Source organism: Sus scrofa, chromosome 2, assembly GCF_000003025.6.
Source record: "Sus scrofa isolate TJ Tabasco breed Duroc chromosome 2, Sscrofa11.1, whole genome shotgun sequence".
In the NCBI taxonomy this organism is placed as follows: Eukaryota; Metazoa; Chordata; class Mammalia; order Artiodactyla; family Suidae; genus Sus; species Sus scrofa.
Window position 1 is genome coordinate 57073296 of NC_010444.4, and position 26174 is coordinate 57099469.

The window sequence follows — 26174 nt, forward strand, 5'->3', positions numbered from 1 at the left end:
CAGAGACACTGTTGGATTATTAACCCCACTGTACCACAGTGGGAACTCCCTCTTGGGTGGATACTTTAAAGATTTTTTTTTTTTATTTTTGTCTTTACATTTCAGAAGTTTATTATGATGTGTCTTGGCATGGATTTCTTTGTATTATTGGATTGGAATTTACTTGTTGAATCTTTGGGTCTGTCTCTTTCCAAATCTGAGCAGTCTTGAGTCATTTTTTTCCTTCCAAGTATTTTCTTAATCCCACACTCCTCATTCCAGTACTCTGATGACACAGATTTCATCTTTTGTTGCAGTTCCCCTACTGCCTGAGACCTTGTTCATGTTTTCTCAGTCTCTTTTCTCTGTTTTTAAGATTGGACAATTTCTGTTTTCAAGTTGACTGGTTTTTTCCTTTGCCCTTCCATTCTGCTGTTGAGCCCATCCACTGAGCTCTTCATTGCAGTGTTCTAGTTTTCAGCTCTAACATTTTCATTTTGTTACTTCCATTTAGTTTAGATCTTCTGTGTTTTTGTTTTTGTTTTTTGCCAAAACCTTTTCTTTGCAGAGGTTTCCTATTTTTTTTTTCCATTCGTTTTAAGCATTCTTATCATTGCTCATTGAAGCATTTTTATCACAGCTCCCTCTTTGTATATAGTTCTCACATCTCTGCCATCTCAGTGTTGGCATCTGTTGACTGTATTCATTCAGCTTGAGACTGTCCTGATTCTTGGGATAGTGAGTGATCTGTTGAAACCTGTACATTTTCATGTTAAGTTATGGATCTCTGGATTTAAACTTTCATTTAGCTGTTTTCTTTTGACACCACTCTATCAGGAGATGGTGAGAGGGTGTTACTGCAAGGTACGGGGCAAGGCAAGTTCCCGCTTTGGTCTCCATTGAGGGGGGTTGGGAGTTCCAGCTCCCCACGTGGTCTCCGCTGATCCTCTGATACTGCGAGCCACTGGGAGTGTGGGGGTGCAAGGGGAAGGACAGTTATAAGTCAGCAGGGATGGAAGTCTCAGCTCCCTGCCTGGCCTTCTCAGACCACCACTCCAGCAGGAGTGTTAGGGCACTTCATTACAGCCAGGTAAGGGTGGAAGTCCAGACTTCCACCCACTCACTCTTTGCTAACATGAGCGAGGTGGGGGCCACGGTTTTTTCTGTGGTGCTTGGCTAGACTAAGCAGCTATTGTCTGTCTAGCTAGGGGATGCCTTTCCTGGTCCTGTGGCTGAGAGAACAGGCTTTTGTTAGGGTTTAATTTCTGTCCGAATCTTTGGTGGTTTTTTGGGGTTGCTGGCTCCTTCAGCTTCGAGTTTTGATATGTGAAGCAGAAAGAAAAACCAGGGTACTCACCACTGTGTTGTCCCTTGTGGTCCAAAGTCCCTAGCTGATGTGACTTTGTCTCTCCACCTTTGAGAGTCTGCTGGTTTTTGGTTTTATGTATAATTTCATGGGATTTTAGTTGTACTTAGTGGGAGGAATTGAAGAGAAGTGTATCTACTCCATCTTAATAAGGCAGCAGAAGTCTCCTTTAGAAATCTAATTTTAAATTTTAAATGGATATATTTATTCCCACCCCATTCTTATTATAAAAATTGGTAAGATTTTGGAGTTCTCTGGTGGCCAAGCATTTAGGGATCTGGCATTGTCACTGCTATGGCAAGGGTTTGATCCCTGACCTTCCAAATGCTGTGGGTGTGGCCAAAAAAAAAAAAAATTGGCAAGGGAGTTCCCATTGTGGCACCAGAGGAAATGAATCCAACTAGTAACCATAAGGTTTCAGGTTTGATACCTGGCCTCGCTCAGTGGGTTAAGGATTTGGCGTTGCTGTGAGCTGTGGTATATGTTGCAAACGCGGCTCAGATCCTGTGCTGCAGTGTCTGTGGTGTAGGCCGGCAGCTGTAGCTCCGATTTGACCCCAGGCTGGGAACCTCCATGTGCTTCAGGTGCAGCCCTAAAAGGCAAAAAAAAAATAAAATAAAAATTTGCCAAGATTTATAAAGTGGAAGGGTATTACGTGTACCCCATTATCTGAGCAGATCTTTGTGTGTTTTGATGAACTTCCTTCTTTTCTCTGCAATTTTGTTTTTGCCTTTCTGGGGTCATGCTGTAGATCAACTCCTGTTTTTATCCCTCATTGCCAGTGTGCTTGTGAACATTTCCCCATATGATAGTGAAGCTCCCTGGGTATCCTGCCAAGAGACTGTCAGATTGTCAGTGATTGGAGCATCATTGATCCATTTACCTTTGCTCTGGGACTTGGGTTAGCTTCCATGATGAAGCTAACCATGAATGCCTGTGCCTCCATATTTTGTTCTATTCCAGTTTGGGGTAGATTCTAAGTTACTTGTCCAGGGGTCACAGGGAAAAAAAATCCCTTTTTTTTTTTTTTTTTTTTTTTAGGGCCATACCCACAGCATACGGAGGTTCCCTGGCTAGGGATTGAATCAGAGCTGCAGCTGTCAGCCTACACCACAGCTACAGCAATGTCAGGTCCAAGCCTGGTCTGCAGCTCACAGCAATGCCAGATCCTTAACCCACTGACGGAGCTAGGGATCGAACCCACATATCACAGACACTGTGTCATGTGTTGAGTTCTTAACCTGATGAGCTGTGACAGGAACTCCCCAATTTTTTTTTTTTTCTTTTCTTTTTGCCATTTCTTGGGCCACTCTCACGGAATATGGAGGTTCCCAGGCTAGGGGTCTAATAGGAGCCACAGCCGATGTCCTACGCCAGAGCCGCAGCAACACAGGATCTGAGCAGCATCTGCAACATACACCACAGCTCCTGGCAACGCCAGATCCTTAACCCACTGAGCAAGGCCTTGAATCTAACCTGCAACCTCATGGTTCCTAGTCGGATTTGTTAACCACTGTGCCACGACAGGAACTCCCCCACCTTTTTTCTTTAGAATCTTCAGAACCCAGAGTACTGATTTCATTCGTATTTCATCAGTAGTGACAGTTACCGTCTTTTCCTTACTAAGAGACTGACAGGGAAGAAAGGTGTTCTCTTGTGACTCAGTGGGTCAGGGATCCATCATTGTCACTGCTGTGGTGAGGGTTCAGTATCTGGCTGGGGAACTTACACATGCTGAGAGTGGAGCCAGCAAAAAAAAAAAAAGGGAAAAAAAGACTGTCAGGGAAGAAAAAAGCCTTTTTCTTCTATTCTCTTAGGCCATTGGCTGGGAAACTGCACATTGAACTGATAAAGGATTAATAGGAATTCCTATTGTGGCTCAGTATTAATGAACCCGACTAGTATCCATGAAGATGCAGGTTCAATCCCTGGCCTTGCTCAATAGGTTAAGGATCCAGTGTTGCCGTGAGCTGTGGGTAGGCCAGCAACTACAGCTCCTATTTGCCCCATAGCCTGGAAACTTCCATGTGCCACAGGTGTAGCCCTCAAAAGACAAGCAAGTAAATAAATGAAAGATTAACAGTTGAAAAATATATGTATTTTTAACATGCCTATGGGAGGCCTCACAGAAGGTAAATGAAAACCCCAAGACTTATATACCATTTTAACCATGGGCAGTACATTTATGGAGAGATGACAGGATAAAGAGGATTTTGACTTCATGGGCTGGTAAATTTGAGGAAATAAATATATGTAGAAACTAATCAAAGATAAGGGTTATTTAGTTTATTATGCCATCTCTGGGTCACCTTCCCCCTCCCCCCCACCCATTGGAAAGGAGGATTCCTTCCCAAATGAAAATGTATGCCCTGCCTTTAAGCACATAGAGGGGACTTGTTCTGCAGTGTCTGTTTCTCTATTGTCTTCAGCTCAATACCAGCCTTAAGCCAGAAGTAGTGTATTTCTGGGTGACTTATTCTTATCCCCTTCAAGGCCAACATCAAATTCTGCTGGCCCCTGTGAGGAGAGTCTGTGGCTTCTTGAGGTTTGTTTTCCATTCTGTGGAATGAGTCTTGGAGGACCGGCTTCCCCCACACTGGCCTCTTGCTAGCAGTAAAGCTACTTAGGGCCTGGTAAATGTAGGCTCTCAGGCTCCACCCCAGGCCTGCAGAGGCAGAATGTGCATTTTTACCAAGATGTCCTTGTAGTTCATATGTACTTCCACATTTGAGAAGCCCTGTTCCAAACTGATTCGACTTTAGAAATTTTCGAAGTACTCTCATTTTTAACTTTTTCTTTGGAATTAATAGAACTTTTGGGGAAGACTGCCAGACTAGTAGAACCTTACAAACATTCTTCACTTTAATTCCCCCATTCTCTATCACTGTCTGTCTCTTTCTCTCACTCTCTTTGTCTCTGTCTCACCCCCAACCCCCCAACCTACCGTTTTTTTTCCCCTGAGTCTTTAGGGAGTTATATGCAGATATCCATGCCCCTTTATCTCTTTGTTCATGCCAAGGGGGCATATTTCCTAAAAGTAAGGGCAGTTGCTTACATAACCATAATATAGATATTCTGGAAATTCAACATTGAAATAGTAATCATAGACCATCATGCTTCCCAGTTAGTCATCCTATGTCCAACATTTCCTCCTTGGAATTTCAGCATTTGTCATGGCATTGGTAGTTCTGAAGATTTCTGAAGAGTAGAAGACTAGTTACAGTGCAGACTCTGCTCAGATCATTTTTGTTTGTTTTTAATTAATTAATTAATTTACTTATTTATTTCTGGTGTAATGTGGGATCTCAGTTTCCAGTCCAGGGATTGAACCTAGGCTTGTAGTGGTGAAAGCACAAATCCCAACCACCAGGAAACTCCCTTGATCAGTTTTAACTCACAATGAGAGTCAGGTTACATGATTTGGTGGGAGTGCCATTCTGGGTTGTGTCTTCCCCATGTGTCTTCCCCATGTGTCACGTCATGGGCACTGAAGTGGTGTTTCCCAAATGGGTCATGTCAGCTCTGAGCACTGAGGTAAGGGTCTCAGGTGATTTTTAACATGACTAATATGTGGAACTTACATATAATTGTTCCATAGTTTGTTTTGGCTTTTTTTCTTTTTACAGCTATACCTGCGGCATATGGAAGTTCACAGGCTAGAGTTCAAATTAGAGCTGCAGCTTCTGGGCTATGCCATAGTCATAGCAATGCTGGATCCTTTAACCCACTGAGCAAGGTTAGGGGTTGAACCTGCATCCTCACCAACACTATGTTGAGTTCTTAACCAACTGAGTTACAGTGGGAACTTCTCATTACATTAACATTGCTTTTTTATTTTATTTTATTTTTGCTTTTTAGGGCCGCACCTGCCAAATATGGAGTTCCCAGGCTAGGGATCGAATCAGCTACAGCTTCTAGCCTCTACCATAGCCACTGCAAGGCCAGATCCGAACCTCATCTGCAACCTACACCACAGCTCACGGCAATACTGGATCCCCGACCCACTGAGTGAGGCCAGGGATCGAACCTGCATCCTCATGGATGCTAGTTGGGTTCTTAACCCACTGAGCCACAATGGGAACTTTGAATTTTTTATTTTTTGGCCTCCCTGTGGCATATGGAGTTCTCAGAACAGGGATCAGCTTCGAACCTCAGTTGTAACCTATGCTGCAGCTGTAGCAATGCTAAATCCTTAACCTACCGTGCTGGACTAGGGGATTGAACCTGTGTCCTAGTGCTTTGGGGATGCTGCTGATCCTTGTTACACCACAGCAGGAACTCCCACATTGCTTTTTTATTTTATTTATTTTTTAATTTTATTTAATTAATTAGTTTATTTTTTAAGTTATTTCCCCGCATTGCTTTTTTATTCTTCACCAAATTGATGACTGAAAATGGTCCCTATATTTTTACTTTTTTAAATCTATTTTTTGAGCTATAATTTGCGTACAATATACTTTTTTTTTTTTTTTTTTTTTTTTTTTTCAGTCTTTTCTAGGACCACACGCAAGGCATACAGAGGTTCCCAGGCTAGGGGTCTAATCAGAGCTGTAGCTACCAGCCTACGCCACAGCCACAGCAGCACAGGATCCGAGCTGTGTCTGCGACCTACACCACAGCTCATGGCAATGCCGGCTAACCCACTGAGTGAGCCAGGGATCGAACCTACAACCTCATAGTTCCTAGCTGGATTCCTTAACCACTGAGCCACAATGGGAACTCCACAATACACCTATTTTAAGTGTAACATTTAGAAAGTATTTGATAAGTGTCTACACATATAACCATTACCCAATCAAGATGCAAGACACCTCCATCACCCTAAAAGTTCCCTTGTGCTCTTTTGCCGTAAAGCCATGCTCTCCTGCCTAGGCCAGCACTGATCTCCTTTTCGTCACAATAGATTTGTTCTTGTTTTAGAATTTTATGTAAATGAAATCACACAGTATGTGATTTTTGTGTTAGGTGTCTCTTAATCAGCCCAATGGGTTTAAGCATCATTCATGTTGTGTATATCAGTAGTTTGTCCCTTTTTATTGCCAAATAGTATTCCATTGTCCATTGTATAACTGTGTCACAGGTGGTTTATTCGTTGGCTTTTTGATGAATATTTGAAATCACTTCTGCTTTTTGGCTATTATGAATGAAGCTTCTAAGGGCATTCGCATACTTTTTTTTTTTTTTTTTTTTGGCCGTGGCACTCAGAAATTCCTGAGCAAAATGGGAACAAAATACCATGTACCCACCACTAAGATATAAAAACTATTAACAGGTCAAGTCTTTGTTTTAGGTTTTCTTTGAAAGGGTATGGTGGGTCACAAATGGGATTATGGTCTCCTCAGACCTTTTCCCATCCTAGTCCCAACCCCAGACCTTCTTAGAGGGAGGCTGCACTTTGGATTTGATGTTTAATATTCTATGCATGTCTTTTAAACTTCCACTACAGCTGAATATAGCTTGAAATGACAGCACTGTTTCATAAATTTTTTGTTTTCGCCTGGGCATGCACAAGTTCCTCGGCCAGCAATAATAATAATTATTATGAAATAATTCTTACTGTATTTCAAGAAATTTAAAAATATATGTATTTTGGATAAAAGACCTTTGTTATATATATGTATTGGGAAATTTTATAATATCCTGAAAAGCGGTTTGCTTTTTCATTGTTTTAATGATGTCTTTTAAAGATTGAACAATTCAGTTTTAATGAGGTTGAATTTATCAGTTTTTTCTTTTATCATTTAATGTATTTTGTGCCCTGTCTAACAAATCTTTGTCTACACCAAGGTCACAAAGCTTTTCCTCCTGTGTGTTTCATAGTTCTAGATTTACATTTAGGCCTTTGGTTCCTTTTAAAATTATTTTGCATAAGAAATATATAAAAATTATAAATATCTACAGTAGTGAAACAGAATGGGTAAAACTAAAAATCAAGTCACAAACTGGGAACAAATGTACACCATTTATGAAAGGCAGAGTACTTAAAATATATGGAGCCCCAGCAGGTTAAGGATCTGGCATTGTCACTGCTCTGGCTCTGGTTACAGCCGTGGCATGTGTTTGATCCCAGGCCTGGGAACTTCCACGTGCCCCAGGTGCAATCCCTAGATACATAAGACAGTTAGAAAAGGCTTCCATCAAAATAAAAACAGGGGAAGGGAAGAACCAAAAGTAAATATTTTAAAACATGAAAAATAATTCAACTTTACCAGTACATGAGATCCTCTGGAATATTCAGAAAAGCTTCTACACTAAGTAAAATTAACAAGGTTGGAGTTCCCATTGTGGCGCAGAATGTTATGAACCTGACTAGGATGCAGGTTCGATCTCTGGCCTCACTCAGTGGGTTAAGGATCCAGCATTGCTGTGAGCTCTGGTGGAGACGGTCAACATCAACTCCAATTTGACCTCTAGCCTAACTTCTATATGCCTCAAGTGCAACCCCAAAAAGCAAAAAAAAAAAAAAAAAAAAAAAAACAAGGTAGCTGGATAGGTCAATAAACAAAAATCAATTGTATTTCTATATATGAACAACTGGAAGATTAAATATTTAAAAACCTTACCACTCAAATAGCATCAAAACCCATGAAATTCTTAAGGAAAATGTTCACAAAATATATACCCTACCCAAACACTGACAAACTAAGTAAATGAAAGACTTAACATGTTCCTAAATGGAAGACTTCATACTGCTATGTCACTTTGCCCCACAATGATCTGTAAATTCAGTGCAATTCCATGCCCTCCAGGAGGCTTTATTTATTTATTTTCTTATTAATAATGATTTTTATTTTTTCCTTTGCAGCTGGTTTACAGTGTTCTGTCAATTTTCTACAGTACAGCAAGGGGACCTGGTCACACATACATTCTTTTTTCTTTTTTCTTTTTTCTTTTTTTTTTTTCTTACATTCTTTTTTCTTACATTATCATGTATCATGTTCCATCATAAGTGACTAGATATAGTTCCCAGTGCTATACAGCAGGTTTATTTTTTAAATTAATGTGTTGATTCTAAAATTTGTAAGAACATGCAAAGCACTCACAATATCCATCAAAAGAATTTGACAAGAGTCAAATTGGAGGACTCAACAATCAGTTATAAAACTTTGTATAAAGTTATAGTGTTATGAATAAATCTAAAACAGAATGGTGAGTGTAAGGCAAGTTTAACATTTAAAAACTTACAAAACAGTAGTTCCTTGATAGCCTAGTGGGTTAAAGATCTGGCGTTGTCACTGCTGTGGCTCAGGTTCGATTGCTGGCCGAGGAACTTGTGCATGCCCAGGCGAAAACAAAAAATTTATGAAACAGTGCTGTCATTTCAAGCTATATTCAGCTGTAGTGGAAGTTTAAAAGACATGCATAGAATATTAAACATCAAATCTAAAGTGCAGCCTCCCTCTAGGAAGGTCTGGGGTTGGGACTAGGATGGGAAAAGGTCTGAGGAGACCATAATCCCATTTGTGACCCACCATATCCTTTCAAAGAAAACCTAAAACAAAGACTTGACCTGTTAATAGTTTTTACATCTTAGTGGTGGGTACATGGTATTTTGTTCCCATTTTTAATAATAAACTAAAAATTATACATGCTTAAGCTAAGTCTTCAGACACTAGAGAAAAGCGTAAAGAATAGAAACCTTCCATGTGTTTCTGCTAAACAGCGGGTTCTATTTTCTTGACATACATCTTTTCATACATCTCTAATGATTTTCTTAGAAAAATTTCCTAGAAATAGAATTACTGGATCACAGGGTATGCTTCTGCTACATTCTCTCAAATATTGTCTAGAAATGTACATTTCTCCTAGTTGATTTCCTATATCCAGGGGAGCATCACACTTTCAGTCTTTTCTGATTGAATGGACTTGTCCAAAAAAACAACACAAAACCCAAAAACACATAAATAAGTCATTATAAACATATGCCTCTGGTAATGAAAATGTAAGACTGTTGAATTTCATTCGTATTCTCAGTGATTGACATTTTAAAACAATGTGTGTTTAGTAAGATTCCTTGGAGGCCTGTTAGAAAACTTTAAACCCAGCAATCCCAATCTTGACTTCTCTCAGTCATCTGTTGTACTCTTCATATTTTTTTTTTTCCTTGAAAGGGTAATGTTATTTCATGATTCAAAAGATACTGGATGATGTTACTGAACTGTTATTAAATTTGGGGGGGTGTTATAGAGCAGTTCCTTGGCTGTGGCTTGATTGACAGTCTGGCTGTATAGCTTTTTGTCAAGTTAGGCTGTTTTGCCCACAGCCCAAGGATTGTTAACAGCATCCTTAGCCTCCATTTACTTGATGCCAATAGTGCCCACCCCTCAGTGGTGACAAAAATATCACCAGACATTGCCAAATATCCTCCTGGTGCAGAATCAATCCCCCTTGGTGAGAAGCACTGTGCTAAAAGGATTGTGCTGAGGTAGGAGAATTAACATTTTTTCTTAGGAGATTCACACAGATGCGTGGTGGGCTAACAAACTGGGGAGCCAGCAACTCCCCAGTGATCCAGGGGAATGAAAACAGACCCACTCAACATATATGTGAGAGGGGAAAATGTGATAAAAGGGCAAAATGTTAATTTATTAGATCTAGTTGAAGAGTTCTATATCCTTTGTGTTCATTGTATTGCTCTGTTTTCTCTAGGTTTCATTTTAAAAATTAAAAAGGGTGCATGTGGGGGAGGAAGGATCCAAAGATACCAGAGGCGATTCATTGAAAATGCTCTTTGCCCACTCCCCAGCACCATCATCTGGCTCCAGGGCAGCCATATGGCAGTAACTGGAAATCTTACAGAGATTTAGATGCAAGGACATGTATTTAAAATATTAAGAATTTTTTCTTTTTTAAAAATACAGATGTTCCTATATTATGCAAAAATACTGTGGGTTGCAGTTTTCCCCAAAATTTTATTCTGCAGTCCTTTCCAGTTAACTGTATAAAGAGCTTTATTTATTTATTTTTTATTATTATTATTTTTTTTTTGCTTTTAGGGCTATACCTGTGGCATGTGGAGGTTCCCAAGGCTAGGGGTACAGCTACCGGCCTACATCACAGCCACAGCAACTTGGGATCTGAGCCACGTCTGTGACCTATACCACAGCTCATGGCAATACCAGATCCTTAACCCAGTGAGTGAGCTCAGGGAGCAAACCCACATCCTCATAGATCCTAGCTGTGTTCATTAACTGCTGAGCCACAAAGGGAACTCTAAAAAGTGAATAATTAAAAAAAAAAAAATTAGGTATAGTTGATTTACAAGGTTCTGTCAATTTCTGCTCTATAGCAAAGTGACCCATTCTTTTTCTTGTTATCTTCTATCATGTCTATCATGTGATTGGATATATTCCCTGTGCTATACAGTAGGACCTCATTGCTTATCTATTCTAAGTGTAATAGTTTGCATCTACTAACCCTAAACTTCCAGTCCATTCCCCTCCCTCTGCCTTCCCCTTGGCAACCACAAGTCTATTCTCCATGTCTGTGAGTCAAACAAGGTGAATAATTTTTTTTTTTGTCTTTTTTTTTTATGGCCACACCTGTGGCATATGGAAGTTCCCAGGCTAGGGGTCGAATTTGAGCTGTAGCTGCCAGCCTACACCATAGCCAGAGCAGTGTGGGATCTGAGCAGGTCTTTGACCTACACCACAGCTCACAGCAATGATGGATCCCTGCCCCCCTGAGCAAATTGGCAACCTGCATCCTCATGGATACTAGTCGGATTCATTTCTACTACGCCACAATGGAAACTCCCCAGCCAAGACTTCTAGATACTGTGTATACAGAGGCAGTTTAGACAATCTTCTGCACAGGTACTTTTTTCATTTTTGGAGAGCTTCCTAGTCAGTACAGAGAAGCCCTTATTCTTTCTAATGGGGTGTGATCATGCCTTATTGGATGTACTGTAGCTTACTTAAATAGAGCATAGACTGTTTTCAGTCTTAGAAGCATTATCTGTTACCAGTGCTGCAGTGAAGGAACTCTTTGTATAGATTCCATGTACACATGTGCAAAATAAGCCCTAGAAATGATATCTCTCCATCAGAGGGTGAGCATGTTGATGATTTGGTGAACATTCCCTGTTTGCCTGCCTGGGAGTTGGGTGTGAAGCCTCCTGAGCACCGTGTAGGAGGGCCTGTTCTCCACATCCTTGGCTACCCTGGGAAGCATCCACTGTTTAGATTCTGTCAAACCAGATTTATACCATATGGATCTCAGGCTAGAACTGGGGAAAGCACTGTGAGCTCTGGAGCAGCTTGTCTGCTTTTTCTTTTTCTTTTTTTCTTGTGTGTGTGTTTTATTGAAATATAGTTGATTTACGGTGTTGCGTTAGTTTCTGCTTTACAGCAAAGTGATTCAGTTAGACATACCTGAATAGGTGTATTCAGTTATACACATATATGTATTTGCATGTGTGGGTATATTTTTCCATTATGGTTTATCATAGGATATTGAATATAGTTCTCCATGCTTTACATTAGGACCTGATTGTCTACTTTTTCTTTCTCCCATCTGCACGTGTGGCTGTGGGTTCTACCTCAGCCCCATCTTGCTTTCCACTAGTTTAGAGCATCCCTCCCCTAGCTTGTCCCTGGATTGATGTACCTGTTGTCCTGTGGTTTCAGAACCGGGTTTCTCCTTTCAAGGATATGATCTTCTGCTTCTCAGAAGAGGACTGGTCCCTTCTAGACCCTGCCCAGACTGGCTTCTATGGAGAGTTCATCATTGGGGAGGACTGTGGGGTCTCACTGCCTCCAAGTAAGACTTAACTTCCCTTTCTCCTGAGACCAGGGAACTGAGGTGCCCATGTCTGACCTCTCTGTTCACCCCCAAACCCTGATGGGAGGTTATCTATACACAGCGGTCCCAAGGCCACTTTGCAGATTGACCACTGCCTGCTGCCATCAAATGTTAAGTTAGGCTTATTACCTGGTTATTTTGCATACACAACCACATGTAACATATATCCCTTGCATCTGTTTGTCTTTTGTCATTCTTATCTAATGGTTCTCCATTGCTGGTTTTCTAACTAATAGGCCTGAAAAAGATATCCCAAGCCCACAGCTTCCCCTTTATTGTCTTCCCTCCCTTGTCCTCTTTCTGCTTTCCCTGGTCTCTCCACTTCTCTGGTTCTGTGGCTCCTGTTGGTGTCATGGCCTATTGTGCATCCCTCCAGCTTTTTCTGGACCTGTTCCAATCACCACTCTCCCCCACCCCGGTTTCCTGTGAGCAGTTCACAGTTCATAGGAGGATGAATGTGTATCCTCCTTTTTTCTGTGAACAGATGACCCAGCTGCCCAGATGGATCTCTCCCAGGGAGAGGAGAATGAGCCACGTGTTCCAGAGTTGCAGGATCTCCAGGGGAAGGACATATCCCAGGTCTCCTACTTGGGTGAGTAATGATACCAGAACTGGGTGGGTAGTAGAGTGAGATGGAAGGCTATTGTGGGCCAGAGAAGGCCTGCTCCCTCTGCCATCTTTCTGCAGCCCTTTATCACCCTCTGGACCACATCTTGGTAGAATGACTCTTGCCTCCTTGATTCCTTGCAGAAAGAATGTGGCATTTTAATTTTGCCACAGAAAATTAAAAATTGTTCGATTACACTCTTATCAACTGGGCACTAGGATATGATAGGAGTATCCTCCTCTGCTACAAGTACCACCTGGCTTGTGCTGACAACCCAGGGGCCTCTCCACGGGAGAAGGAGGGCAAGCCACCTCTTGGCTGGGCACTGAGTGAGCACAGGGCCTCTGGATACCTCACCTGTCTCCTTCCAACCACAAATTGCCGGTGGTGTGAGGAAACTGAGACATGGAAAGGTGCTGGGGCTCGGTTGATGTGACACAGCTCAGCAGTTGCATTTCCCAGCCACTTCTCTGCCCCCAGCTTTCCGTGTCACCAGGGCTTGTCTTTGTAACCACCACATTGTAATTGCCTCAAGATGTCTGCTCCTTCAGGGGAAAAAGCTTTTTTGTATGGTGTCAGCAGCAGCCCCATGGCCTTTTCCCCCTTGGGACCCAAAGCTGTCACAGAGCAGATCATGTTTTTGCTCATCATCCCCACCTGGAACAAGCATTCAGGATCTCTGGACCCCATCTCTGCCCCTGCAGGCTCTGTCCAGGCTGTGTTTATGCGGTGTCTCTGTGGGGTGCTAGAAATCTCGCCACAGAAAGTGAAAATGTCAATAAGGATGGCAGTTACTTGTCCATAGTCAGGTGGACAGGGCAGAACCAGGATCCATATTCATTCAGTCTAGCTTCAAAACCCATATTCTTGGCAGTGGCCCATTTAGCAAATTCATTTGCTCAACATTTACTGAGTGGCTTCCCTGAAAGGGAACTCAGGCCTGCTCTCAGATCACAATCTGGCATCTATTAAGTCCCTATTGTGGCACAGTGGGTTAAGGATCCAGCATTGACCACATGGGTGGCAGCTGTGGCATGGGTAGCAGCTGTGGCTTAGGTTCAGTCTCTGACCCTGGAACTTTTATGTGCTACAGGTATGGCAAAAAAAACAACAACAAAAAAAAAACAAGCTTCTTTCTGGTAATGCAGCTGTAGGGGGAAAAAAATCAGTTATTTTTTTTTTTTAATTTTCTTCTCTGGAAAGACTTTCCAAGCCTCGAGCCATTCCAGGTAGAAGAAAGAAGAAAACGAGATGAACTGCAGGTACCAGAGTTCCAGACCTGCCAGCAGACAACCCTCCCTCAAAGCACCTGCTCAGGTAAAAGAATGCCTGTGAGGGTGTGGGGTGTGTCCACCTGTGTGTGATATGTGGCTTGAGTGTGTGTATGTGTACGGCATGTATGTGAACTTGGATGTACATGTACTGTGGGGGTGTGATATGGTATGTACACATGCATCTGTGTGTGTACACATATGGTAATGGCACATATGGTGTGGTGGATGTGTATAGGGTATCTGGTGTGTAGCATGTGTGGTATGCATGTGAGCATGTGTGTAGTATATATGTATGTGGTGTATGTGTGTGTGTGCACGCACACTCAAATGCATGTTGTATGTGTGCAGTTTATATATGTGTGTACACACACGTTTGTGCTAATGGAGGTGGTGTAGGCTCAGGAATTGAACTCTGAGATCCCTGCTGACAGCTTCTAAGGGTTACCAGCTGCCTGCCCTAGTTCTATTTTGCTAGGCTCTCCCAATCTGAGACCTTCCCCTTCCTCCTTTCCCTTGAGGGTTGCAGTAATGCACTGGTGTAGTAGCGCTATTGGCCATGTAGTTGGTGTATTTCTTCCTTGAGTACAGAATACTAGAGTCCCTGGAAAAAGTATTGGAATTAAAGCACAGGCTTGCGAATGCTGAAAGGGGGACCTTTGGAGAGAGTGCTTCAACCACCCTCAAGGGTAGCCAATATTTAGGCTCTGAGTCCAACTAGTAAAAGTCAACACCTCAAGGCAAAGGCTAAAGTCTCCCTATATTTATTGTCCTTTGGGTTCAGACGTTCTTCACCCACGTCTCCAGTCTTCACTTAATTCTGCTGTGTAATGTAGAGTTTTTGCACCTATGAAAACAAACTCATGCACAATCTGTTTTGCCTCTGACACATTTTGGAGGGAAGATTTGCATGCTATTCTGGTGTTTTCACCTAGGTCCATGCAGGGTCCACAACCAGTTGTGTTCATCCCCATCCTTTTGTAGACAAAAGCAGTGTTACATTTATGTCAACCTACAGCAGATCTAGATGGACAATACTCCCTCCCCACAAGCTTTGATATTCACCTCTGGTTTTCTAGGGAACCTGCTTCTATATGCTGAGAGTGATCATTCATGTGTGGCCCATTCTTAGTTCAGCTTGATGAATGCTTGATTCTCGAGATGGATTTTGAATTCCCTGGCTTCTGCCTGCCCACAGCATGTCTTAGCCCTGGCAGCATACTTTTAGAATGTGGATGTTCACTACCACAGGGGAGTATTCAACTCCACTCTCCCTTTGCTGGGTGCTGACAGAATCTGCTTTGAAATGGCAAGAAACTAAGGGTCACTCTCTGAGAACAGGGAGAAATGATGGATTGCCTAGAATATGCACCTTTTTTTATTTTGGTAGCCCTTTCTCTGCCTTCTGACAGCATGTGAAGGGTCCACATCCTTACATCCATGCTCATGAAGGATGCTCTCCCAACCAGTTCTATTGGTGTCAATCCAACCAGCACATTTTAATGTTGCTAGTAAGATGGAATATATATATATATTTTTTTTTGTCTTTTTGTTGTTGTTGTTGTTGTTGCTATTCCTTGGGCCACTCCCGCGGCATATGGAGGTTCCCAGGCTAGGGGTCGAATCAGAGCTGTAGCCACCGGCCTATGCCAGAGCCACAGCAACGTGGGATCCGAGCCGCATCTGCAACCTACACCACAGCTCACGGCAACGCCAGATCGTTAACCCACTGAGCAAGGGCAGGGACCGAACCCGCAACCTCATGGTTCCTAGTCGGATTCGTTAACCACTGCGCCACAACGGGAACTCCTCTTTTCTTATTTATTGTGTTTTCTCTGTGAATTGCCCAGTTAATATTTGTTAATCCTTTAAAAAAAAATTATAGGAGTTCCATTATGGCTCAGTGGGTTATGAGCCCGACTAGTATCCATGAGGATGCGTGTCTGATCCCTGACTTCGCTCAGTGTTGCTTTAAGATGTGACTCAGGTTGAAGACACAGCTTGGATCCCTTGTTGCTGTGGCTGTGGCTGGCAGCTGCAGCTCTGATTTAACCTCTAACTTGGGAACTTCCATGTGCTGTGGATGCGGCCCTAAACAGCAAAAAAAAAATTATGGCCCTATCTGCAGCATATGGAAGTTCCCAGTCCAGGAATCAAATCAGAGCCACAGCTGCGACCTGCATCACGGCTGCAGCAGCACCAGATCCTTAACCATTGCGCTGGGCAGGGGATTGAACTGTGCTTCCAAGGTAGTAACCCCAGCTGCTACAATTGGGTTCTTAACCCAGTGCACCATGGTAGGAACTCCAGTCATTTTTTTTCTATTTTGCCTTTTCCCCCTTTGCATTTTCTCCTTCTCTATGTCCCATGCCCTGCACCAATGTAAGGTCTTTACATGATTTTGTGCATTGAATCCTCATGGCACCTTCTAAGATAAATACTGTCTTAACCAGCACAGGCCAGTGTGGCAGAATACCATAGAGATATTTTCTATTAAACAATAGAAAGTTCTGGAGGTGGAGAAGTCTGATATCAAGTCAGCAGCAGATTCGGTATATGGTGAGGACTCTCTTCCTGGCTTGTGGAGGACTGCCTTCTTTCTCCCTGCATGCTTCTTCCTTGATGCACATTCCTGGAGACAAAGCTCTTATCTCTTCCTCTTTAAGGGTACTAATCCTATCACAAGGGCCCCACCTTCAAGACCTCATATAAACCTAATTAGTTCCCAAAGGCCTCACCTCCTCAGACCATCACTTTTTTTTTCTTTTTTTGTCTTTTTGTCTTTTCTAGGGCCGCTCCTACAGCATATGGAGGTTCCCAGGCTAGGGGTCGAATCGGAGCCATAGCCGCCGGCCTATGCCAGAGCCACAGCAACACAGGATCCAAGCCACTTCTGCAACCTACACCACAGCTCACGGCCACTCTGGATTCTTAACCCACTGAGCAAGGCCAGGGATCGAACCCGCAACCTCATGGTTCCTAGTCGGATTGGTTAACCCCTGTGCCACGACAGGAACTCCAGACCATCACATTTTGAAGTAGGGCTTCAACATAAAATTTTTTAAAAGATAGAGACCTTCAGCCTGTAGTGGGTACTAGGATGTCTCTTCTACAGCTAGGGCACCTGAACTGAAGCCACTTGCCCAGGCAGGGTCTGACCCTTACAGGCTGTGGGTATCAGACGGAGGATCTGAACCCATGTGGGCTCCATACCTGTGCTCTTTATTCCACATTAACTTGCCTTTTCTATGAATTTGTAGAAACTTTAAAAGTTATGGATCTGAGGGAGTTAAGAACCTGACTAGCATTCATAAGAATGCGGGTTTGATTCCTGGCCTTCCTCAGTAGGGTAAGGATCCGGCATTGCTGTGAGCTATGGTATAGGTTGCAGACATGGCTCAGATCTGGCATTGCTGTGGCTGTGGCTTAGGCCAGCAGCTGCAGCACCATTTGGACCCCTAGCTTGGGAACTTACATATGCCACAGGTGCAGCCCGAAAAAAAGCAAAAAAAAAAATTATGGATCTGAATTTTTTGCCTCTTGTACATAATTCCTCCTATATTTTTTAACTTTTTGTGTCTTTTAGCACATGAATTTTTAAAAACATTTTTATTTTTATTTATTTTATTTTTATCATGTAGAAGTTCCCAGGCTAGGAGCCGAATCAGAGCTGCAGCTGCTGGCCTATGCCACAGCCATTGCAATGCCAGATCTGAGCTGCATATTCATCTTACACCACAGCTTATGGCAATGCCAGATCCTTAACCAATTAAGTGAGGACAGGGATCAAACCTGCATCCTCATGGATACTAGTCAGGTTCATAACCTGCTGAGCCACAATGGAACTCCCTTTTTCAATATTTTTAATATTTAGATATAGTTATTCATCTCTTTTTTAATTTTTTGTGTGTGTGTGTGTGTCTTAAGAAGGCCTCCCCTTCCCTAAGATTATGAGAATATATGTTTTTATGATCCCTTTACTGTTTGTTTTTTACATCATGCTTCCTGTCTTCCTTGCTTCTCTCCTTAGCTCCTACAGCTGACAGGGAACCATTCATTCCCAGGCCACAGACTGCCCTTCTTGAGGTATCAGCCATCAATTTGGGAATGGGCTTTGTCCTCTTGCCCCACAAAACACACAGCAGCCTGGTTGTTCCCTGTCTGTGCAACAGCATAAACACCCACACCTTAAACCTTGGGCAATTTTATCCTTCTGTTTAAATTTTTTTTCCAAAAAGACAGAAATGGTAGTCAAAGCTACCTTGTTGAATTATTGTTGAGGACTAAATGATTTAATACATAAAAAAGCACTTAAACCACTAATAACTATTCCCTGTTTTCCTTACTATTCACCTAACAACCAATTCAGCCTCCCTCCTCCCTGTACGTCCCCCACCTCCATCCCTTGTACTCATCAGTGCTGAGCTGAGACACTCTTGGTGTTACTCTTCCTCTGCAGTATTTTGGGTACATCTCTCAACTCATCTAGGAATTCTTTATATTGTTGTGTTGATGGCGCACAGCAGCACTGTTTGCTGATTTATCCCCCCCTTAGAAACTCTGCATCTGTTTTTGGTCACTTCATCTGATTTGAGTGGATGTCATCCCATATGCACTATATTAGTATCCTAGTTCTGCCATAACCAAGTACTGCAGATTAGAGTTCCGATTGGCACAGGGGGTTAAGGACCTGATGTCTCTGCAGTAGTGTGGGTTCGATCCTCAGCCCAGCGCAGTGGTTTAAAGGATCTAGGATTACTGCATCTGTAGCTCTGATTCGATCCCTGGCCTGGGAACTTCCATATGCCTCAGGTGAACTTCCATATGCCTCATCTGTAGCTCTGATTCGATCCCTGGCCTGGGAAATTCCATATGCCTCAGGTGCAGCTGAGAAAGATAAAGCAAAGTACCACAGACTGGGAGGCTTGAACAACAAGAATTGATTTTCTCGGAATTCTTAAGTCTTAGACTGAGATGAAGTCTCAGTAGGATAGGTTTCTCCTGAGGCCTCTGTTCTTGGCTTGTAGACAGCTATCTTTTTTGTGTCTTCATATGGTCATCTCTACATGTCTATGTCTAATTTCTTCTTAAAAGGATACTTTTGGATTAGGGTCTGCCCTAATGACCTCATTTTAACTTAATTACCTCATGAAAGACCTTGTCTCCAAATATAGTCACATTTTGAGGTACTAAAATTCAACATGAATTTTTAAGGGGATCAAGTTCAGCCTGCAACATCACCCCTTCTGTTCCTTTGTGATTCATGCTTCTCATATGCAAAATAAACTTACACTCTCCCAACATCCCTTAATGTATTCCAGCATCAACTCTAAGTCCACTCTGAATATCATCTCAATCAGGTTTGGATGGGATTCAAAGTACATTTATTTCCAGTTGTGAACCTATGAAATCAGACATCAAGTTATGTGCTTCCAAAATGCAATGGTGAGACAGACGTAGAGTAGACATTCTCATTCCAAAAGGCAGAACTTGAAGAAGGAAGGCTGTTGGCTCCCAAGCAAGTTGGAATCCCAGTGGGGCAAATCCCATTAGATTTTAGGGCTTGAGATTCATCTTTGGCTCAGTGCTCTATCCACCCTCTGGACCATGGATGCAGTAAGTGGCAGTCCTGTCAACCTCTAAATCACCTTTGGGGCTGGTCTTCCTTTTTTTCAAGGATAATGCATGTTTGCAGTCAAATAGCTCTATTAGTTTGTTCTAGAAGTCTGATAGCCTTCCTTCAGTTCATCCTGTCACTCCTTTTTTTAGTACAAGATGGCTGTGTTTCTGCTTATATAACATTCTCAGAAACACTGTTGGCCAGCCTCTCATGCAGTTTACAGGGATCCATATTCAACAGGCCTTTCCTGAATTATCTCATCTCTATTCCTGGCTTCTGAAATGGTTGATTGGATCCATAGTTGTCCAGCCACATTCTTGGTGTTCTCTCCAGAACATACTTTCTCACTCTTTGTGATGTAGAGAGACTGAAAATCTTCTAAATCTTCAAGTCTTCCCTTCCCACTTCTCAGTCTCCTGTCTTGCCAAGTCCCCCCTCACACTTGTCTTCCGATGTATGGACAGATAACCCCCGTAGACTCTGCCGTTGCCCAATGTCTCTCCTGTTTTCTGTGACTTTGGATCTTCCTGCTGTGCTCTGCCCAGTTTCATTTGCCTTCAGTTTCCCTAATGTGCCAGAACTCTCTTCCTTCCAGCAATTAGTCCAGAACAACCATATTCCTACTAATGTCTTGAAGGGCCTGGCACCACTGCCCCCCACCCCTGATTTAGACCTGAGCCTTCCTTTTCACCAAAGTGAGGAAACAGTCCTGAGGAGAGCTGTGCAATGGGCTCTGTGCCCAGGCTCCTCATTGCCCACCCACCTCCTCCACATGGTACAGCTTTCCAACATCACAGACTCAGGATCCACTAAGCCAGCTTAAGTTTAGTTTATAAACTCCAGTATATCTCCAGCCATCACCACTAGTGGCTGATGGGGGGCCTCTGATGTGGTATGAAGAGGGAGAGATGACCTTGAACAGTCTGAGACCATTGAACAGCCTTGACATCATAGCAGAGCACAACTCTGTTTCAGCCCTGAGCCGTTGAGCACATGTAGTGTGCCTATGTTTATAATGTGGGAAATAATATATCATTGGGTTGTCTCCAGGAGCAAATGGGGCTGTGCATGTCAAAAGTCTTGCACAGTCCCTGGGACATTTAAATGCTCAGAGTATGGTAGCTGGCAATTTCCTAGCACTCTACTTATAGAATATAGGGCCTTTCTCTCTCAAGGCTTTCAATGCATCTTGACAGAATTTTTGCCATGGTTGGTTAAGTAAGGCAGTGTCAAGTGATAAATAAATGATCAGATACAAACACTTAGAGCTTGGAGGGGTCTCAGAGTCTAGAAAAGAAAAAATGATTGGGTCTCGAGGTCTAGGGGAAAGGGGTAGGAAAAAGGGAGAGAGGAGAAAGGGGTACCCAGAATGGGTTAGCACAGTGTAGTTGGTGCTAAGGGTTTCCTTCTCTCAGACTATACCAGAGGTATCTGCAGCAGAAAAATCCCTTGCAAGAGTGCTAGTTTCCGGACCCAAGCTGAACCTTCCTGGGGAGTGTTTGAAGGGGCTAGTCCATGGCCTGGGCAGCACCACTGACCTCCCTGTTGCTTTCTGGTAGCTGGAGGTGATGCACCATTTGCCGAGAACAGCCTGGACGAGGAGGTGACCATCGAGATTGTTCTATCCAGCTCTGGGGACGAGGACTCCCAGCTCGGCCCCTACTGCACAGATGAGCCGCAGAGCCCCACGGAGAAGCAGCACAGCCTCCCCACCTCCCACCGGAGTGGCATGGAGGCAGGGAGTGAGATGCAGACCTCCAAAAAGTCGTATGTGTGCCCGAACTGTGGCAAAATCTTCCGCTGGAGGGTCAACTTCATCCGGCACTTGCGGAGTCGCAGGGAGCAGGAGAAGCCACACGAGTGCTCAGTGTGTGGGGAGCTATTCAGTGACAGCGAGGACCTAGATGGGCACCTTGAGGCCCACGAGGCCCAGAAACCTTTTAGATGTGGTGCATGTGGGAAGAGCTTCCGCCTCAACTCCCACCTGCTCTCCCATAGGCGGATACACTTACAGCCAGACAGACTTGAGATAGTGAAGAGGAGAGAGCAGGTGGCGTCGGGGACCGTGGGCGGGGACTCTGATGAGCTGCTTGCAAAGAACAAGGCCAAGCTGCCCTACCAGTGCTGTGAATGCGGGAAGGTGTTCCAGCGGCACGACCACCTAGCCCGGCACCTCAGCAACACTCACATGGACAAGCCCCGGCCCTTTCAGTGCCGGTACTGCGTCAAAAGATTCTCCCAGAACTCTGACCTCCTCCGCCATGAGCGCCTGCACATGAAGCGCCGGTCCAAGCAGGCTCTGAACTCCTACTGAGTCAGGGGAGCACACAGCAGGTGCAGCCCCAGCCTGGGTAGAGTACATTCCACTCACACTTGGTACTGACTGGTTCCAGACTCCTCCCCAGGACTGAGACCACATCCTCCTGCCCTTCACTCTCAGGTAGAAATGAGGTAGTGGCCTGTTGAGCATTTGTTCTGTCTTTGGAGGGTGTGTCACCACCATCTTTGACTTAAAGAACCCCTTCTAGTGCTTTCCAGGCGCTGGAGGGACTGGGGTGCCCCCTACTGTGGTGACCCCTTGGTGGGGTGTCTCTTCTTGCCAACCGACTTTTAATACACTCCTATCCTGGGGTCTGAAGACCACTGCACTTCCTTTCTGACAGCAAGAAGCTGCAGATGAGGTGATGGGCTAGGAGGAAGGCAGTAGGCGAGGAGGTCCATGGGCACAAGGGCAGCAAGGACCAGCACACCAAGCTGTGTCATATCAGAAGTCTGAGTCCCGGTCACCATCTGGTCCATAAGAACCCATGGAAACTATGGCCTTTCAAGGCTTGGAAGCTTCGGTAGGGAGCTTTATAGCTTCTGGCCAATTGGAAACTGTTGTACCTTTCATTTGTTATGGTGGCTAGTTATGAGGGATTGTGAGCTCATTTAAGGCAAAGCCCACATTTTAAATTGTTTGTTGGCACACACTGCCCAAAGTGTCCTTTTTTTATACCCGGAAAAACCTTGGTATATATTTGTGGGGTAGAAGCAAAGTCATCATCATTTGAAAGACACTTAAGTTTCTCTTCCCATTTTGTCATATCTAGGAGATCACTTCCCAATGAATGAAGGGTTCTTTTGTGTGGGTGAGCTGAGCAGAGAAAACAGAACCTTTGATGAAGTCATGCTCTACATATATATTAACTTGGTGTGCCAGTTGTCTTAGTTCATTAGGGCTGCTGTAACAGTACCAAAAACTGGGTGGCTTAGAACAACAGAAATTCATTGTTTCAGTTCTGGAGGCCAAAGACCAAGATCAGGGTGTCAGCAGGGTTGGTTTCTTGAGAAGGAAGTTCTGTTCCTTGCCACTTCTTTAGCTTCTGGTGGTTGCTGGTAATCATTCATGTTTTCTTGTCAAAGCATCTCCTCATCTCTGCCTTCATCTTCACATGGTGTTCCTGTGTATGTGTCTGTCTCCAGATTTCCCCTTATTATAAAGATACCAAGTCATACTGGATTAGGGCCTACTCTACACTTCCAGTATGCTCCCATCTTAACTAATTGTATCTGCAATGACTCTCTTTCCAAATAAGTTCACATTCTAAGGTACTGGGGTTAGGACTTCAATATGAATTTTGGGAGTTTCAGCCCACAATACCAGATAACCCTGAGGTGCTGTCATTCCTGATTTACAGAGGAGTCAATACAAACTTGAATTAACTTACTATCAATTCCATTGCAAGCAGGATTGAGATCCTAGCTTCTGCTCCCAGGATGGGTGTTGTCTGCATAGTTGCCTTGAAAGTTTATAGCCTAAATTCTGAACTAGGAGTTACCACTGGTAATGGAACCTCAAGCAGTGAAAACCATGGTCTTGTTCTTGAAAGACTGGCAGTGTTGGCTAGGCTCAATGAAAAGAAAGCACAGAGACTGGAGTATCAGTGGCTGAATTAGAAGGCTAGCCACCAGGTATGTGTTTTATATTTGTATGTCAAGTCCCATTAGCAGGCAGTAAGGCTGGGCAAATGAATGCAAGGCCCTTTGCTCCTTATCACCCACTGCATTTTCACATCGAGAGACACTGCTGTCACAAACTCAAAAGAGTTCAGTGTTTTATAATTATGATTACTGTGTAGATGCATCTATATATCCAGGAACAGTAAATGCAATAAAATCATTTGGTCATACCCTGAACAAGAAATAAACTGTCGGGGCTTTTCGTTTCTAAATACCTTGTTTCTAAATACCTTGTTTCTAAATCTTGGATTGATTAGCCAGGAAAGGGAAAAGTAGGAATCTTGAAGGCCAAGGGAGGGGAAAATTCCAAAGAGAAGGCAGATTCTGTTTATCCCACCCATCTGTGCAATTTTGCCCAAAGATTACATTAAGAGGAGGGGAAGTTATGAATCCACCCACTTCAGGCATTTGTCTAAAAGAGGACAAATGTACTCAGTGTATTTTACCTGTAAAATCAGATCATAAGTGAGAAGGACAAAGGGAATGTAATAAATGAAACCCATGAGGAGGCTATGCAAATACTGTGAGGGAGTCCCCATTCACTGACAAACCTGACCAAGTTACTTAGCTAATCAGGTCACCTTACACCTGGATTCAGAAACCCTACTGGGTCATGTACCTCAAATCCTGGATTCTTCCCATACAGAAGAAGCCAATGGGGGTTACCTGCACTTGGAGAAAACTCCAGAAGACAGGAGAGCTCACCCACTTGGTCCCTTCTCACCCTCCCTGGGTGACTGGGCAGACAGGCCAGCTATGTCTCTACCTTGCCATGGATTTCAGAGACCCCATATCCGATAAACACCTGTCCTCCTTGTCCCTCTGATCCATTGGAATTGTTTCCATAAGTTCACAGGTGCATAATAAAGATTGGACTTGCTAAATTAATATTTGCATCAGACTTCATTTAGTTAAAAAAGCAGTATGTAGCACAACTGAGAGAGATGGTCACTTGACCTGACAAGAACTTGATGTGGGAGGATGCTGAAAATGGCCCTTTAGGACATCAGACATCACCTTGTGAAACTTTTAGGCTTCAGATAAGTAGTTCTGGTCACCTGATCTGACTTCTCTGAGGAAAGAGGAAGTAACTACTTACTCATACCAGAGACACTATGGCTGTTTAGCTCAACCTCTGCCATTTTCATATGACCTCTGTCTCCTGACCTCTTACCCTAGCCAGGAAATACAAAGATGAAGCCATGGTGGGAAGGTGCCTTGCTATTTTTTTTTTCCCCTTGCCATTCTTAAGTTATGGCACAAAAGAAAGAGAAGTCATAAGTCTCTACCTACCTTGAATTTAGAGATTAGGATTTTGGGGGGGGGTTTTTTGGTTTTTTTTTTTTTTGCTTTTTAGGGCTGCACTTGCGGCATATGGAGAGTCCCAGGCTAGGGGTCAAACCAGAGCTGTAGCTGCTGGCCTATGCCACAGCTCATGGCAACGCCAGATCCTTAACCTATTGAGCAAGGCCAGGGTTCAAACCTTTGTCCTTATGGATGCTAGTCAGATTCATTAACCACTGAGCCACAACGGGAACTCTAAACTAGGAGATTAGTGTTGGTTGCTCTCCCATGAGAAGCTTTCCCTCCACCAAAAGCAGGGTTTTGATCAGGCACAAACACTTACGCTTGCCACATAATGTAGGGAATTTGATGACATTTATTTCATCTCTCCAGTTTCATCATACAAGGCCAGGTGCATTTTCCATTAGCAACAAAAGTGGATACTGTTTTTGTCTTAGAAGTAATGGTCAATGCCCACCAATACTCTAATGCAATCAAGTCTACAGATTAGGTAACATGTGTAAGAAGGCAGTTTAGCCAAGAAAGGAGCATCGGGAAGAAGACCTGATGACCGGGCTCTCCTGCAATGCTGTCCCACATCTAAGGCACCCAGCATCTGCAGGCTGGTATTTTAGAGATTGTAAATTCACCAGGGGCAAAGCCCTGGGGTTCCATCCATGCCATACCAGTTAGGAACTTTATTCTAAATCGTAGCCAACAACCACGATCAGTGTGCATGTAATCACCAAGGTATACTACAGTATTATCAATTCTCCAAAAGATGCAGAACTCTTAAGAAATGGGAGAGCAGAGTCACACAAAAGTGGAAGGAGCCAGTCACACAAAAGTGGGAGGGGCTTCCCTTGAATATCTTGACTATAGTCTGGGTTATCACAGACAGGCTGGTAACCCTTGCAAGAAGACAAAGGTCTGCGTCAGCACACAACTAAATGTCAGGGGATTGCCTTTTTCCCATCAGCTGCTAAAAAATGATTTGGTACAGTTGTGTCCATGCTAGCTTATTATACACAGGTGTTGCTACATCTTGTCAAGTTGTAAATGGGCCAGGATATCTGCCTTGAAAACATCTCAGGTCAGAAAAGTTGCATTTAATAATTGGAGTAAATCGATTCCATCCAAATCGGGCTAGAGCCCCTTTAAATGTGTCTCTGTGCTCTTGATCTCAGAGAGACAGCAGTGAGTGATGGCTTGCAGTGAGATCTTAATTCTTTGCTTAGGAAC

General features: G+C 43.4%; 1 protein-coding gene across 4 annotated transcripts in view; it reads left to right on the plus strand.

Annotated features, from left to right (window-relative positions):
• ZNF496 (zinc finger protein 496) overlaps positions 1–24536 on the plus strand; it is a 44415-nt gene extending 19879 nt beyond the window's left edge. For all 4 annotated transcript variants that reach the window (XM_021083404.1, XM_013987506.2, XM_013987507.2 and 1 more), the window contains 4 exons: positions 11974–12106; positions 12633–12740; positions 13959–14072; positions 21206–24536. In XM_021083404.1, the coding sequence (XP_020939063.1) occupies positions 11974–12106; positions 12633–12740; positions 13959–14072; positions 21206–21960 (1110 nt within the window). In that variant the 3' untranslated portion in view covers positions 21961–24536. The remainder of the gene's footprint in view (positions 1–11973; positions 12107–12632; positions 12741–13958; positions 14073–21205) is intronic.